General features: G+C 39.5%; 1 protein-coding gene across 4 annotated transcripts in view; it reads right to left on the reverse strand.

Annotated features, from left to right (window-relative positions):
• Positions 1 to 17,251, reverse strand: part of LOC145784646 (semaphorin-3C-like) — a 110,247-nt gene that overhangs the window by 51,071 nt on the left and 41,925 nt on the right. For all 4 annotated transcript variants that reach the window (XM_082596514.1, XM_082596511.1, XM_082596513.1 and 1 more), the window contains exon 8: positions 16,760 to 16,883. In XM_082596514.1, coding sequence (XP_082452640.1) covers positions 16,760 to 16,883 — 124 coding nt within the window. The remainder of the gene's footprint in view (positions 1 to 16,759; positions 16,884 to 17,251) is intronic.

The following is a 17,251-nucleotide window of genomic DNA, read 5'->3' on the forward strand; positions in this document are numbered from 1 at the left end:
TGGCCGGCCAAGCGTAACTAATCAGGCGACAATACGTCTACACAGTTCAGTTGAGTTTTGTTTTTATTTCTGACCATCACAGCGAAAAAGAGGTCTAGAAAAAGGCAAATGACACGAGATTGGGAAAAACGAAAGGTTTGTTTCTTTATTATAAAAATCAGGCAGCTTTCAAATTTGACCCGCGTTCATAAACACGTTTATTAACAAACTTTAATAATATGTATTACAAACATGTTAATATCATTCAACGCTCAAAGGCCTTGCGATTGTTTTTCCAGCGGTAAAAGATTCTAGTTCATAACTGAAAGAAGTTATAAGCGGTTAAACTTTAAGGCACTTTGTGCCCCTGCCCAGAAAAACATCGTCTCAAAAAGCCCAGATATGAAAGAGTTAAACTGAATTCCTGTTAAATACTGCGGCCTAACTTGAGTACACTGTCACTGTACTATTCCTATATAACGATTCAAATATAGTTATTACTATCTAAACCAGTAGTTTTCATTTCAACCTTTTTGGTGTAACGGAACCCAATGAAACATTTCAAAAGCTTGAGGAACCCATGTTCAACAATTTAATTGCCTTATGCAAAAAACATCATTTGATTAATACAATTAAATTAAAATACTGATGTTCAGATTTATTTATTTACAATAAAAATACAAACTGTAAAAAATTATATTTATTTTCTCATGAAAAAGTCAATGAGAAACTTGAGCCTGGTGTTTCTTGCACAAGTCCTTAATTTTGGGTTGGGTGTTTGATAGACACACAGTCACACATGAAGTTCATCTTCCACAGACAGCAGTTGTGCTCGCCTCTTGTGCTTGATAATTGTATTTAAACAATATGCATTGCATATAATAATAAAATATACTCTCGGATTTGAATGTTAACTTGCGAAACTCCTAGACTTACTGGTGGAACCTTTGGGTTCCACGGAGCCCTAAAGAAACCCAAACTTTTTGTAAAAAGTTACCAAACTTTTGCTGTTTATCATTAGGCCACCACAAATAGGGACAGCCTAGCTAGGCCAAATTTGGAAAGATGTAATGTTTTTTCAAGAGCATGATGTCCTGTGGTGTATCACAGCAGGGGATAACTTTTCCAGCAACCTTTCGATTTTCATCACAACTTTGCTATTCCACCGCTGACTTTGTTATTTATTGTGCTCAATTCAAGTCAATGAAGAGTTGCATATCTTTTCGCAATTTGCATCCAGCCCGCAGCTGTTAATCTCGCAGCGATCCGGCCTTCAGAGAAAAAAGTTTGGTGACCCCTGGTTTAGATAGTAATAACTATATTTGATTTAATTCGCTCTGCTTTGCTTTTTGCTTAGCATTGAGCGCTTTTCAGAGTATTAATAGTTTTCATTGTTTTATATAATAATTCTGTATCCGCGGTTAACGACGATGAAAATTAATGTTATTGAAATGATATGTCTATTGTCCACTGTATTCATATGGGTGCAACCTATTTTGTCGCCTGAAAAAATCGGGGTTGCCGCAAACATTTCAAAATTTTTTCCTTGGAAAGATCGAGAGAAAAAATACAGAAGTGCCGATGTCGTTGATCGGAGTTGCCTTTGCCGGAGTTGCCGAAACAGTTGACCATGCTAAGTATCTTGAAATAATAGCTGATAAACCGAACCTCACTTTCGGTTAGGGTTATCGAGTTAAGATTGTAGCCCCTCCATTACAAATGGTTAGGGTGGAGCAGTGATGTACGCGCATACAAAAAATATTGACGCCGTCAGCGTAAATGTTCAAAAAACCATACGCCGTATGCATCAACGTAACTTGTAAAAAAAGTTGGCGGCGTCAGCGTTAGCGCATACACTGGCGTAAACTCATTTTGTTTGCTAGGTGCTAAACATTCACACGGTATAAACCACTCGAAACAAACAAGTTTTATTTTGAATTTCCACAAAGAAACACAAGCATCTGAAAGTGTTCATCTGACATTTTGCTGTGTTTTGGTTCCAATGTTGTCTTTGCCCATTGAAAACATTCTTTCAACTGCAGCGCTGGAAGGTATTGGCGAGTTGTAGCGAAAAAAATAAATTAAAAAGTATGCATTCACGCTATGCGCTAAAAAACCGCAAAAACTTTACGTCGTAGCCTCAAGCGTAAACTATCCAAAAAAATGTTGCCACAAGCATTAGCGTAAACAAAAAGTCTGCGTATACGTACATCTCTGGGGTGGAGTTAGAATTATTTTGATAAACTGAACCTCACTTTCGGGTTAGGGCAGTGGTTCTAAAAACTTGGGTCAGCGAGACAATTTTGTGGGACTGCAAAGTCCTTCCAAAAAAATTAACACAATCCCGAAGAAAAAATTTTGTGGAAAGTAAAAATTTTCAGGCACCTTAATTTTCCAAACCAAAGTTAAAAGACATATTTTATTTTAGTAAGCTGGCTTGGCATCCTTTCACACAGTTTTTCAAGCTTGGCCTTTCGTTTCATTGTGATAGCCTTTGTTTCGTTTTATTGCCTTTGCGACATCAAGGAGTACATAGTAGTGACTAGTGACATACTCCTACAACACTCGTGTTTACCAGATCGAGAACAGAATTACGAAATATACTTGATTAAAAGGGAGTTAGGCGAAGTTGATTAAGGCTTGTTTCTCGGCAGCCGATTTGTAGCAAGAATTGACAGCGACAGACACGTGTTTCGCCCATGAGGCTGGGCTCATCAGTATCGCACCGTATTCTGCCACAAATTTATTCGACCACCGCTTTACTAGTCAGTTTAACTCTTATCTTTGTGGAAACAAAGAAAGAGCCAACAAAACCAGCAGGCGCCAGGGCAGAGGACATTGTGAAGAAAGGGGCGTTCTTCCCGGCTATCAGCACAAGGCTGAGCACTCACTAGTACAGCGAGCAGCTGCGATTCGCCAACCATAACGGTGTAGCTTCCACGCTAGCCATTCAGACCATCCAATCAACAATATGTTTCTCGGCAGCCGATTTGTAGCAAGAATTGACAGCGACAGACACGTGTTTCGCCCATGAGGCTGGGCTCATCAGTATCGCACCGTATTCTGCCACAAATTTATTCGACCACCCCTTTACCAGTCAGTTTAACTCTTATCTTTGTGGAAACAAAGAAAGAGCCAACAATGGGCGAAACACGTGTCTGTCGCTGTCAATTCTTGCTACAAATCGGCTGCCGAGAAACATATTGTTGATTGGATGGTCTGAATGGCTAGCGTGGAAGCTACACCGTTATGGTTGGCGAATCGCAGCTGCTCGCTGTACTAGTGAGTGCTCAGCCTTGTGCTGATAGCCGGGAAGAACGCCCCTTTCTTCACAATTGATTAAGGCTTGTTATTTTTACTGATTTAAGTTTTGAATTGAATGCCTTTCCGAACTTTTAGCTTTTTTAGTCTTAGTCAAATTAGCCAAAAATAAATAACTTTTTAACTTTACTAATTGAATTTTTAACAATTTGAGTACAAAAAGTAAAAATGGCTCAGCCTCGAAAAACATTAAGATTCAATGATTCCTATGTTCAATCACTGTGATACAATCTGGAGGAGAAGAAAAGCCGCAGTGCGTGCTATGCTGTACAGTTTTATCAACTTCTGCTCTAAAACCTAGCAAGCTGAAAAAACATTTGGTAACACATCATCCAGATTATCAAAACAAAGATCTAGATTTTTTTAAACGGCAAGCTAATAGTTTATAGCTAGGTAAAGATTTGATAGCACTATGTGATCAATGAAAGGAAAATACTGCCGGGTTAAGGGCTTCCTACGAAGTTGCCAGAAAAATAGCTATTGCGAAGAAGCTTCACACAATCGGAAAACAACTGATCTTGCCTTGTTGCCAAGTTATTGTATCGAACGTTTTGGGAGAATCTGAAGCTCTAAAGCTGAAGCAAGTGTCTCTGTCAAACGACACTGTGAGTAGAATACCTGAGCTATCGGAAAACATTTTGTCGCAGGTGGTGTCAAAGATACAGAAGTCAATGTCGCATTGATATCTAGCTCAAAACATGTTGGATGTAATGCATAATATCGGCAGCAGTGGCCGAGTGGTTAGCGCGTTGGGCTCGCAGTCGAGAGCCTGCGTGTTCGACTCCAGCCACCCGCACTTGCTGTTGTTTCTCTGGGCAAGAAACTTTACGATAATTACCTCTACCCAGTGATCGATTTCGAGTAATGGGTAGTACCAAATTTAATTCATAAGTAGAGTAGACAACCAGAAACAGACATTGCAGTCGGCTGCAGCGTGGGTAAGGTGTATGTCGGAAGGCGTACACCGATGCATAGCGCTCAAGTCCGCTTTCCCGCAATGCAGGATAAAGATAATAAAACAAAAAACAAAACAAACAAACAAGATCATATTGAACCAAATATAGAACTGATGACACCCAAGCAGGTGCACCCACTTTATTGACGTGTGCATTGTTAATTACATGTGACAAATACATTATTATTTACCGTTTTTGCGCTAATTTGCCTTAAGTTTTTGATGGACCGTGAGTCGTTGAAAAAATTGCAATGGGACCATTCAACAAATTTTTTGAAAAAGTTTGAGAACCACTGGGTTAGGATTATCACATTAATTAAGATTGTAGCCCCCTCCATTACAAATGATCACCTGCCGCACTGAAATGATATATTCACTTCCAACTAACATTTCTAGACAAAATTAAAAAGAAAAAGTCACACTTATTTTGTGGTGGTCCATAAAAATTCAATGATTAATTTAAGGGGAAAATTTTTTAAATTTTAGCGTAGCCTACTGTATGTTATCGCAATGGGCGCAAATAAAAGCATGATTATTATTATTATTACATTGATTTAATGTCTGCAGACGTTTGTTTGTTTTTCATATCTTTATCCTGCATTGCGGGAAAGCGGACTTGAGCGCTATGTATCGGTGTACACTAGGGTGCATCATCTCCCCCTTTTTTTTGAAATTGGTTTCGTAACATTGAAAAGTGTGTTCCACTTCAGGAAAAATTCAGCCAAAAATTTTTTTTTTGTTCAGGGACCCCCCTTCCACTGCCGCCTGGGCCCCCCAAATTACAGACAGAAAAATTGCCATAACTCCAAAACTAAAATACATAGACATAAAGTGTTTAGTATTAAATTCATTGTAACTATATGATTTGATTCAAATTTGGCAAATAAAACATATTTTACAAAGAAACAAATTTTTTTCTACGTTTGTTGAAACGTTCAAGTTGGACTCCCCTTTTGAAGCCTTATTCAAGGCTACTCTATGAGATTATGAGATTGCTCTATTTTAGTATCAGAAGGTTGCACAACCAAACTCCTTAATGTGCCCTCTTTCAATCCTAAAATAGAGCAATCAATTGGGAGCATCATAGCTGATTTCACTATTGAATTATTGGATGCATGGAACTGTTCTGTTGATTGTGCTATCAGCATGGTATTTGACACTACATCAACAAACACTGGCCTTTGGTCTGGAGGTTGTGTTGAGTTACAACAGAAATTGAAGAAGTCATTGCTATGGTGTGCATGCAGAAAACATGTTGGAGAACTAGTTGTAGGTAATGTGAAGCACTGAGTATTGAAACATCTCGATCGCCTGAAATTACTATGTTTGTTCACTTTCGTACTCACTTCAACAGTGTTTCTCAAGACCTCATCTCTTTCCCACCTTATTTAGATACATACAAGTGCTTGTCAATCAGTGAAATGAATTTCCTTGAAACCTTGAAAGAAGATGTTGTAGCTCTTGCAACCCAATTGCTTACAAAAAATTATGAAAGATATTTACCTCGAGAAGACTACGGAGAACTATTGGAGCTGTGTCTATTTAGTTTCAACAGCCCATTGCCATGCAAGAAGCCATTTAAATTTAAACGACCAGGAGCTATTCACAAAGCTCGGTGGATGGCTAAAGTTATTTATGCCATAAAGTTATCACTATTATCTGGAAAGGCTGAAGAAGTGATGGATCCTGCTAATCTCAAGAAGCACTTGATTCTGCAGCCAAAGGAAACTAATAAGTTGAAAAGGTTTGCAATGTTCCTCCTATATGTGTATGTTCCATGGTGGTTTCGTTGCAGTTCTGGAGTTTCTGCGCCATGGGCAGACCTGAAGTTAATAAAAACTTTACATTTGTATTGTAGATTGATCCCATTACATCGTAGTGTAGCTTCTATTGTATCATTGTAGCTTTGTATCATTGTATCATTGTAGCTATCATTGTATCATCCCATTGTAGCTTCTAGTGCTTTAAAGAAGCTGAATCTCCACCTCTGGTACTTAACAGAGGAAATGATTCCTCTTTCTCTGTTTGATTACCATGTTCCAGATGAAATAAAAGGAGGAATTGCTGCTGCTTTGTTAAAAATGCAAGCGGCTGATGGTTCAATTCAGGATCCTCTGAAAAGAAAAAGTAAAGGAAAGCCAGTCTTTCCAGACACAGTTGATGCCGAAACTTCACTGATTGATTTGATTGGTAAAGATTCCTGGTATCTCTTTAAGCTGTTGAAAGTACGCCCAACGTTTTTGGAGAAAAATGTTAGAGAGTGGGAAGAAGATAGTCAGTATAAACTTGCCAAATCAAAAGCAGAAATGCTATGACTGCTCCGAGCGTGGTGTCAAGCTGGCCACAGATTTTCGATCATCAGCTCAAAATATCCAAAACATTGAAAGCATTCTTTAGGTGGTTGAACAAAGCAGATCTAAGAGACCAAATTTGCAGCAAAAACCATAGACTATTGCAGTTACATGCCATAGGCGTCGAAATAGGGTGGGCAGGGTGGGCGGCGCCCACCCTACCGTGAAACGAGGGTGGGCAAAATAGGTTTCGCCCACCCTGTTTTCAGGACACGTATGAAGTGCTCGTTACAATTATTTCCGCTTTTGTTAAACGCTGAATTATGCAACCAACTGCCGCGCAACTTCTTGTTTTACGCTATGTCTCTCCCTAGGTATCCGACAGAACAAAGCAATTCCGCAACAACACTGCGTTGAAAAAAATACGATAGGCCTACTCACTGCGTTGTTGTTGCTACGGCAACTGCCACATGCTGGCAATTCCTGGTGAGACAAAGCCACGTTTGATCTTTTCTCCGAATGGTCTCACTTTCGTTACGTCGCAATCAAACTTCAGTTCCGGGTCAGCGTAAGGGAATATGAATATGACATCATAATGAACATGACAATAAAATAACCGATACAAACTAAAGACGTACTGAAACAATCGCTTTTTACAAATCTTTCCTCACAAACTTGTTGCTGAGTATAAATTGTGGCACCGCTCGATGTTGTCATTTCATTATTGAAAAGTTAAACATGAAGCAAAGTCAAACATCTATTCGCGGATTCTTAAAACCAGCTAGTGTTCGGCGATATTGAAAAAAAACGATACGATATTTAAAAAAAAACTCGATATTTCGATACTTTTCGATATTTTTGTTCTAATTAAGAAAAGAGTTTCTCAGTCTTCGAAATTAGTGTCGGCAATTGCCGAGGGGATTGCCGACACAGATGCATGAATGGCGCATTAGCGTCGGCAATAAAAATGCCGAGGCCACACGAGCGCTTGTAAGGTTAGCGTTAGACATTCCTCCCAGTCGTTATGCCACAGCCATAGATTTGATCCTTAGTTAACACCCTGATGGCGCTCTGCGAAAGAGGCGTGTGGATGGGTATCAAAGCACGAAAGCAGCAAAACGTGTACGCTTCATTGCGAACGGCGAAGACAGTATAGATTTACAGCCAAGCGATGAGCCTCTTGATGTGTCCGATTTCAGTGATGACGCGACAACCTCATCCTCCGATACAACATCTGATGATTGCAATTCTGACAGCTAGTTCTTTATCAAACAGACTTTGTGTTGCTCGCAGTATCCCAATTGTGCCGAAATTAGTTTGTGGATGTTAGTGGATACGTAAATCGAGGCAATCTTCTTGCAGGTACTTAATTTGTTACCGGTACCTGGTTGAGCAATTAGCATTATTTTATGATAATTCAACGTCGCTAGATGTCGAATTAATATAAAACAAACGTAAATTTCTTATTGAGCATTGTTGTTACGCAATATAACCCGCCGGAAAAATTAAATCGATTTGTGCTGACTCGAACGTTGAATCAACCCAAAATTAACTTTTCTCCTCCGTGAGTTATTTAACGTGAATTACCGTAACAGTGTGCGTATCGCGTTCCTCGCTTTATCGCTACTTTTGGTATTATTAGAAAAGATGTACTATCTAGAATACAAACCAACATGGAAATGCTACAAACAATTAAATCAAGAAAATTGAAATATTTTGGCCACATTTGCAATAATTCTTTTCAAAGACAACTACTAGAAGTAAAAATGAACGGCAAACGAAATAGGGGCAGAACACCAAGAATTTGGACTAATGATATTGAAGACTGGTTAGGACTTAATTACAAAACTGCAGTAAAAAATCTCACAACAGAGAAACTTGGCATTTTGCCTCCAACACTCGACGAGAGGAAGGAACTTAATGATGATGATGATGGTATTATTACATCACAACAAATCAAACAGTGCTGTCCTGATAGACTACTCTAGTATATTTTTCGCTTCTCGTTTTACATGTTTTGGTACAATTGTTTTCGTAATAAACGTTCACAGCAATTGCCAAGGCAATTTCAACTTTCGCCGTATGGCCTTGGCAACGTTTTTATAGGGGTTTACAGTTACCAGTTAGGGCTGTAATAGTAAAAATATTGAACAAAATTGAAATAAATATCGATATTGAAAAGATATCGTATCGTATCGAAAATTCGATATATCGCCCAACACTAAAACCAGCTTCCAAAAGGCGTCGAGATAATAACGCTGAAGAAGCCACGTCCAGCACGAATGAACGTAGAGATGACATTGATGAAGAAAGCAGTGCTTCAAGAATGGACAGTTGTAAAGTCAATGTCTCAGGCAATGTACCGGTAGTGGTAGAAGACAGCATGAGCCATGGATCTCTACCTGCTCCATTACGTTAGCATGATGCCGGATCAGCTTCCGGCTCGGGAAGGTCGTGTGTTGCAAAGGAAGCATTTTTCCGAATTCCAGTGGATGCGTCTTAACCCTGATGGTACTTGTTACTGTAGCTGCTGTTTGTGGGCCTCGGAAAACAATCGGTTATCTGCCGCAGACCAACGGAACAGTCCGCAGTCACCTGTCCGAACATTTTGCGGCAAATCCGAAGGTGCCACTTTAAAGATAACATGTCATGCGTCACGCGCTTTTTTGGTCGCAAAGGAAAACATAAAAGAAGTTTGTTTAGTTTAGCAGCGCTCATAAGATCGCAAGGCGCAAGAAAGCAAACATCAAACCTGTTAACGCTTTGCTGCACAGTCTTTGTGAGAAAGACTAACCATTGCGAATTTGCGAACATACACATTCAATGAAATCTGTTTGAAAACTCCCGCCCACCCAGAATTCCTCTGTTCTAAGAAAAAATCGACGCCTATGGTTACATCCATCTAACAAGCCTGCAACTCCACTTTCAAAAGTGGCTTTTAATTTATTAGTCGTCGTTCGTATGAAGCAGAAAGTTTGTGGTCAGCCGAATGGAAGGACTTTAGCCAACTTTTCGTCAGGTCGTCAAGTGTGCGGAGGCCTGTTATTCCATTGGGAGGGGAATAGATGGGACACCCAAAGATGATGTGGTTGGCTGTTTGCTCCGTCACACCGCACTGACACGCAGCTAATTTATTAGTAATGGAACAGAATTGGAGTTCTGTGCGTAACTATATCGCCACATAATTTCCAGATGCCCTTGAAATGTAAATATTTACAACAGCTTTACTGCAAATACCACTCCGTTTGCCTGAAAAATCTACTCTAGCGACGACTCCCTAAGAGAGCTTGACGAAAACGTTCGAGTTGGACTCCCCTTTTAAAGCCGTTTTCAAGGCTACTCCACGAGATAAAGGGTTATGATACTGTCTTTTTTTAAAGCTTTAAGCTCATTCAATATTATAGCCTATTATTATAATTAGTAGTAATGAAACAGAATTTACTTTAGGCTTATTCATATTTTCAGTTCATTCAGTGACATTATTATAATATTTGCGACTGAACATGCATAAAATGAACAGTGCATTATCACTTCATAGATATTTCTTTTTTGATGTATTCGAGTGGACAGTGTCACAAGAAGAGCAAAAAAAATTGTTTCTTTGTAAAATATGTTCTATTCACCAAATTTGAATCAAATCATATAGTTACAATGAATTTAATACCAAACACTTCATGTCTAAGTATTTTAGTTTTGGAGTTGTGGCCATTTTTCTGTCTGTAATTTGGGGGGGCCAAGCGCCAGTGGAAGGGGGGGTCCCTGAACAAAAAAAAAATTTTGGCTGAATTTTTCCTGAAGTGGAACACACTTCTCAATGTTACGAAACCAATTTCAAAAAAAAGGGGGAGACGATGCACCCTAGTGTACACCTTCCGACGTACACCTGACCCACGCTGCAGCCGACGGCAATGTCTGTTTCCGGTTGTCTACTCTATTTATGACTTAAATTTGGTACCGTACTACCCATTACTCGAAATCGATCACTGGGTAAAGGCAATTATCGTAAAGTTTCCTGCCCAGAGAAACAACAGCAAGTGCGGGTGTGGCTGGAGTCGAACATGCAGACTCTCGACTGCGAGCCCAACGCGCTAACCACTCGGCCACTGCTGCCGGCTGGCTACGGGCCTGCGTGAGTGCCATCAAAGGTTGAATCAATGTAAAAATGATTGATTTTGTTGCCTGGCACAGCAAAAATCTATCATTTAGTGTCGATTCAATGTCATCAGATGTTGAATGCACCCAAAAACAACGTAATTTGCTTACGTAGACGGAGCGTGCGTTTAGCTATGCGCTTGCAAACATACTCGATGTCACTTTCGAGTCGAAACCTCTGCACTCTGCAGTGAAATGTCGCGGCAGTGAATCGCTCGCTGTGAAAATGAACTTGAAGTGTTTGGGATCCCAGCGACCTCGGCTCCAGCGGAGCAATCGTTTTCAAAAACTGGCCTGACCTTCACGAAGCTGAGATCCCGACTGACGGGTGACCATTTCGTTCAGCTTGTGTTCATAAACACCAACATGGGCCTGGAGCTGTAGACGTTATTTTGTATTCTTTTTTCGCAAATTTTTATGGCTTTTTTTCGCGTTTTCAAGCAAATTTTTATGTCGTTTCTTTCAATAAAATCTCATTTTGGTGAATAGTTGTGATATTCGAAATCGAAATTCGGAAATCGAAAACAAATTGAATTTCGAATTTCGAGTATTCAAATAATCGAAATTAAACACCCCTAGCTATAACGTCAGTCCCCTAGAGGTGCCGTTATAGGCGAATTCTACTGTATTTTGAGTCGCTTCTAAAAGATTTGTTACGATTAAAAAGTTGTGTGGCCCGATAACTCATGTGTAATTAAAAAAGTGGCCCGAGACTGCAAAAAGGTTCGTCACCCCTGTTCTAAACCGTAAACTGTCAACCATATAGCAACAACGGTCTTCTGTATGGTTTCGGGCAGGAATATCTATAGAAGGGGATACAAAGGCTTTTATTACGTCTGACAATAGAAGGGCTTTTGTTTATCGTAAAATGACAATTGCCACCGATAGTAGTTTAATAAATCTTGTTATGATAACTTGCATTGCGCTATTAGCATCAGGCCTGGATACTCACAGCATGCTCATGGTTGCTTGTTTCAACTACCCATAAGTCCCATATATACTTGCTTTACATCTAGCCTGTTGCAAAGGCTTTGTTAAAAAAAAAACAGCTTACTGGTAACTTTTTAGCTGTCTTTGTAAACAAGTATTCTTTAAATATGCTCTACGTAACATTTGCTAACTGTTTACTGTAGCTCATTGTACCAGCTGCACTACAAAACTTTCTACGATTTTAAAAAGAACCACATGTTTAAAGCACCACAAACTACCGCCCTGGTAGTGTCACGAAAATAAGGCAATCGCTGCGAACTTTCATATCCCCTTCTCTAGATATCCCTGGTTTCGGGGTTCTCTCCAAACTCTTGAAATAGCAAATAGGCTACTGTAGTATCAAATGTCGTTTTCCTTAGTCAGTCATCTAAATTGGACCGATGTGTTCTGCAGATCACACAAGGTGCACAGCTTTTAACTTGGTCAATTTGGTCACTAATTTCCATATCAAAATACATTTCATAAGTATAAAAGCTTTGCTTCTAGCTTTGTTTCATTGCACATTTCGCTTGTTAGTCTGAGGTCTGATAGTTACGTACCATTTGGACGCTCTGTAGGCCTACTGCCAATCGATATTTTATTCAGAAGAATTATATCGGCGTACTAAAAAACACTAGAACATCACAACTAAATTTAATGAGACTTTTGTTTAGGCTACTGTCCACCAATTAGTCGATGAGCGGTGAAAATTTGTTAACAGCACATCGAAAGTCATTTCCGGGCGCACCCAGTCGGTTTCGATTTTTTTACTTGATGTTCATCATGACTGAAAATCCCTGCTCGCTTTCCCACGTGGAAGGAAAAATCAGTAGCTGTGGAACAGCATGCTAAGCTAGCGGGTCTGCTACTATTCGGCGAGTCCGATTCGGCTAATCCGATTCGGCGAGTTCCCTATTCGGCGAGAGCCTTTTTCGGCGGGTGCCCTATTCGGCAAGTTTTTGAAATTTTATTTTTGAAAGGGAATTATCGGGTACCGTAGCCAAATTATAATTGCCGTTTTTACATCGTTAAACGTTGAAATTCGTGCAAAAAGAAATAAAAATAAAATGTTTGAAATATTAAATTAAAATTCGTTATGTCAGTTCAGTTGAGTTGTTTTTATTGCAGCTTGGATTGAAAGGAAGTTATCGGGTACCGTAGCCTAGTTATCCCGACCAGCAAAAATTGCCGTTTTTACATCGTTTTAACGTCGCTAAACATTGAAATCGTGTAGAAAAGAGAACTTTGCTGACAAGGATACGTTGAAACTGGGAAACATTCACAGAAGCCCTTCGATTTGTTCCAAGAACCCATTTAGCCTAACAGTTCATTTGAACATTGATTCAACGTCTGAATACATTATCTTAAAAATGCAACGTATCGAAGGGCTTCTGTGAATGTTTTTCAGTTTCAACGCAGGCCTTAAAACTCGTGTTTTTTCCGGCAGCCATCGTGGCCTACCAAGAGCTCCTTCTCGGCGGCCAAAATACAATTGAGGGTGTGAAGTCACTAACCCACAGGCACAGCGTTCTCAACTATGAAGACACATGTTTTACCCACGGATGTCAACTAACATAGTTCTCCTTTTTAACACCGATTCAATATCCGACAACATTGAATCGATATAAAAACGACAATATTGCCAGCCGATGTAAATTAGCACTTCGGATTAACACTTCGTTAAAATAAACATCGGGAATTGCAAACAAGACTTACAGCGCTGGTGATCGCAGCTGGATATATTCAATACAACAGTAGTGACTATGATATGCTGACCTAATTCTGCATCACTGTTTAATACTAAATATTTTCGACATTTAATCCACGATCATTCTATTGCGAAATTAAATAATTGGCTAGAAGAAACCGGCGGCCAAGCTTGGCCGACGGAGGAGGTAGCACAAGCGGTCATTCAAGCACTACTTAGCGGCCATGGCCGCCGGCTGCTGTAAGGTTTGCAACGTATCCTAGTCATCAAAGTTCTCTTTTCTACACGATTTCAATGTTTAGCGACATTAAAACGATAGGCCACACATTTGGTTAGCCTTTTCATTCTGTTACTACAATGTAAAAATGAACTGTTAGGCTAACTGGGTTCTTGGAACAAATTTTTGCTGGTAGGGATAACTAGGCTACGGTACCCGATAATTTCCTTTCAATCCAAGCTGTAGGCCACACATTTGTTGATCCAAACTAGATAGATAGATGTTTATTCATCATCATCAACAGTATCATAGCCGATGCGGCCTTTGATGAACTAGATGCTGTAAATTTTTCCAGTGTCCCCTTTGTCGCGCAGTGTCCCAAAGTGTTCTTGGTTGGCTGATTGATGTATTGAAATTGGATATAAATGTTTCTCGGCAGCCGATTTGTAGCAAGAATTGACAGCGATAGACACGTGTTTCGCCCATGAGGCTGGGCTCATCAGTATCGCACCGTATTCTGCCACAAATTTATTCGACCACCGCTTTACCAGTCAGTTTAACTCTTATCTTTGTGGAAACAAAGAAAGAGCCAACAAAACCAGCAGGCGCCAGGGCAGAGGACATTGTGAAGAAAGGGGCGTTCTTCCCGGCTATCAGCACAAGGCTGAGCACTCACTAGTTCAGCGAGCAGCTGCGATTCGCCAACCATAACGGTGTAGCTTCCACGCTAAGCCATTCAGACCATCCAATCAACAATATGTTTCTCGGCAGCCGATTTGTAGCAAGAATTGACAGCGATAGACACGTGTTTCGCCCATGAGGCTGGGCTCATAGCCGGGAAGAACGCCCATTGGATATAAATGTTGTTCTTTGTCTGCCACGAGCACGTTTCCCGAGAAGACGGCCGCTTGGACAGAGATTTTCGAAATCTTCTTTTCTGATAATGTGACTGAGAAATTTGAGTTGCCTTTGAGTTATGTTGTTCAATAGTTCCTTATCTTGATGTACCTGGTTTAAAACTTCTGCATTTGTGATGTGATCAGTATATGAAATTCTGAGCATTCTTCTGTAAAACCACATTTCAGCTGCTTCAATGTTACGCCTAGTTTCTGTGTTGAAGTTCCATGTTTCACAACCATACTGTAGAACAGACCACACTAACACTTTGAGAAGTCACACCTTCAGAAGAATAGAAAGCTTGCGATCCAATAGAATAGGTCGTAGTCTATTAAAAGCGTCTTTAGCTAGGCCTATTCTTCTTCGTATCTCTTTCTTACATCGTGCGTCCGCTGTTAAGAGAGAACCAAGATAGTTGATTCTCTCTTAACAGCGGACGCACAATGTAAGCGATTGAGACGGAGCCTGTGGAGCGATTGGGACGGAGCCTCCACGTGTGTGATCGATTTTCAATCACCGGCGCTCCTGGATAGAGAGGAGTTCTTGCTGACGGCGTCTCCTCTTGAACCAATACCGTCCTCTGGGGAAGGATACATAGGCCACCCACCCCGGTATTCGGCCTAGTTAACTATGATGTTTATTAGCTGCTGCAAAAAAGATGCACAAGTCAAAACACAATGTACGGTGGTACATAGCAAAACTGTTGAAATGATAACAATTAAAAATAAGAAAATGATGAAAGCATCACAACAGCAGGAGGCTGCGAAGTGACCATTCAAAGTCTTCAAGTTAAGCAGCCACCCCTTAACTCATTAATGATCACTTAATTATAATCGGTTAATTGAGAAAAAGACATAATAATAAATAAATAACAGTGAAGCTGTCCAAGATGTTAAGAAATTAAAAAAATTCAGGTAGGCCAACGTAGTAGCCTGTGTTGCAATTGCAAGTCAGATTAGTAATTTAGCATTTGCCTAATATGAGTCAATAATTTTCTTTTTGTACTTTCTTTTAAAGGTTGTGAAGGAGGATTTGCGAATTTCATCTGGTATATTATTCCAAATATTTGCGCCAGAGTATTTTATTGAGCGTTGTAGTTTTGTGGTGGTGTATCGACAATAATAGTAATCTAGGTTGGTCGAGTTTCGAGTAGTAAAGTGGTGAATTTTGTTGCATTTTTTAAAGTAGTTTTGAAAAGGGTCGGGTAATGAGTTAAAACTAAACTGGTACATAAATTTAGTACATAAAAAACTAATCATTTTAACTATTTAAAAGTACTAACTTATAGATATAAACATGATTTTTTTGTAACATTTTCTTTTTTTTATTTTCCCTTCACATCTTAAATTTTTCTGAAGGTGTTGCGACCGTGCCAAATTTCTTTTAACTCAAAAACTTACTTCGGTCACAAGCACGTTTTAACGTTCGCGTTTTGTCGCTTCTACCTTAAAAACAACTGAACGGACATGACGAATTCAAGCACGTTTTAGCGTTCGCATTTTGTCGCTTCTACCTTCGCCATGTTGACGTGTATTGTTTTTGATATGATGGTCAGAAATAAAAACAACTGAACTGACATGACGAATTTTAATTTAATAGTCCAAACATTTTATTTTTATTCCTTTCTGCACGTTCAGCGAAGTTAAAACGATGTGAAAACAGTTAGGCTACGGTACCCAATAATTCCCTTTCAAAAACTCGCCGAATAGGGCACTCGCCGAAAAAGGCTCTCGCCGAATAGGAAACTTGCTGAATCGGACTCGCCGAAACATGCTATTCCGTAAGCTAGCATTGAATATGAGGAGGCAATACTGAGCCAGAAGTGTATTGGTAAACATTCCTTGTACCGGTAACTGTTACTGACCATTTATTCCTATCTATTTTTAGTTTACAACTAGCATAATTCAACGCTATTTGTAGCTTAAGGCTAAGCTATAAAACAGTAGATGATATATATCAAGAGCAATCACTTGACATAATTAACGCCCATGGTCCCACGACCCACAGCGTTGTATGGCTTTGCAAAGCAACTGTGTTCCTTGTTGACAATTGACATTATGACCTGTATTTTGAGGATTGTAATGATACGAAACAATAAGAATAGGTTTACAAAACCAGATTAACAACACCCAAGTTTTTGTGAAAAAAACAACTTTAGGCTACCCGCGTACCACTAGTGGTACGCGTACCACAGGTTGGGAACACCCTGGCCTAGAACTATAGCCATCATCACTATAATAATGATTGTAAGAAGTTTTAATGTCACTCACCTAATTCGTTAAAATATGCGCTGGAACTGCTTTTGATTTTGCCACCGGGATAAGGGCATATGAGTCGTGCAGTAAAAAAAGTGACAAGGGCACGATAATATTGACGATTTCCACCCTCATCAGCCTACAAAAGAACCAATAAACTGTCCTAATTTGTAAAGTGGTGTACAACACGTAACATCAGAAAGAAAGTATTAAGAAAACTAAACAGAAAAAACTATTTCCTTCAAGGGAGTATTCCTCAAACGGGTGTAGGCTACAATGAAAGCAATGCTTCGACAAATTACAACATTGAACGGAATTCTCTATGTCTATAGAATAGGTTATAAACAATAAATATTAAAACTACAAAAATTACTCAATGCCAATTAAAAAAGCCAAGCAAATTGCATCAAATTCAGTTAATATTTTCTAATAACCTTTACAGATTGTTTCACCCTTACTGGGGATCATCAGAAAGTCCTTATTCAAACAGAACCTTTATTTGAATCT

The sequence above is a fragment of the Aplidium turbinatum genome, chromosome 15, assembly GCF_918807975.1.
Source record: "Aplidium turbinatum chromosome 15, kaAplTurb1.1, whole genome shotgun sequence".
NCBI classification, from domain to species: domain Eukaryota; kingdom Metazoa; phylum Chordata; class Ascidiacea; order Aplousobranchia; family Polyclinidae; genus Aplidium; species Aplidium turbinatum.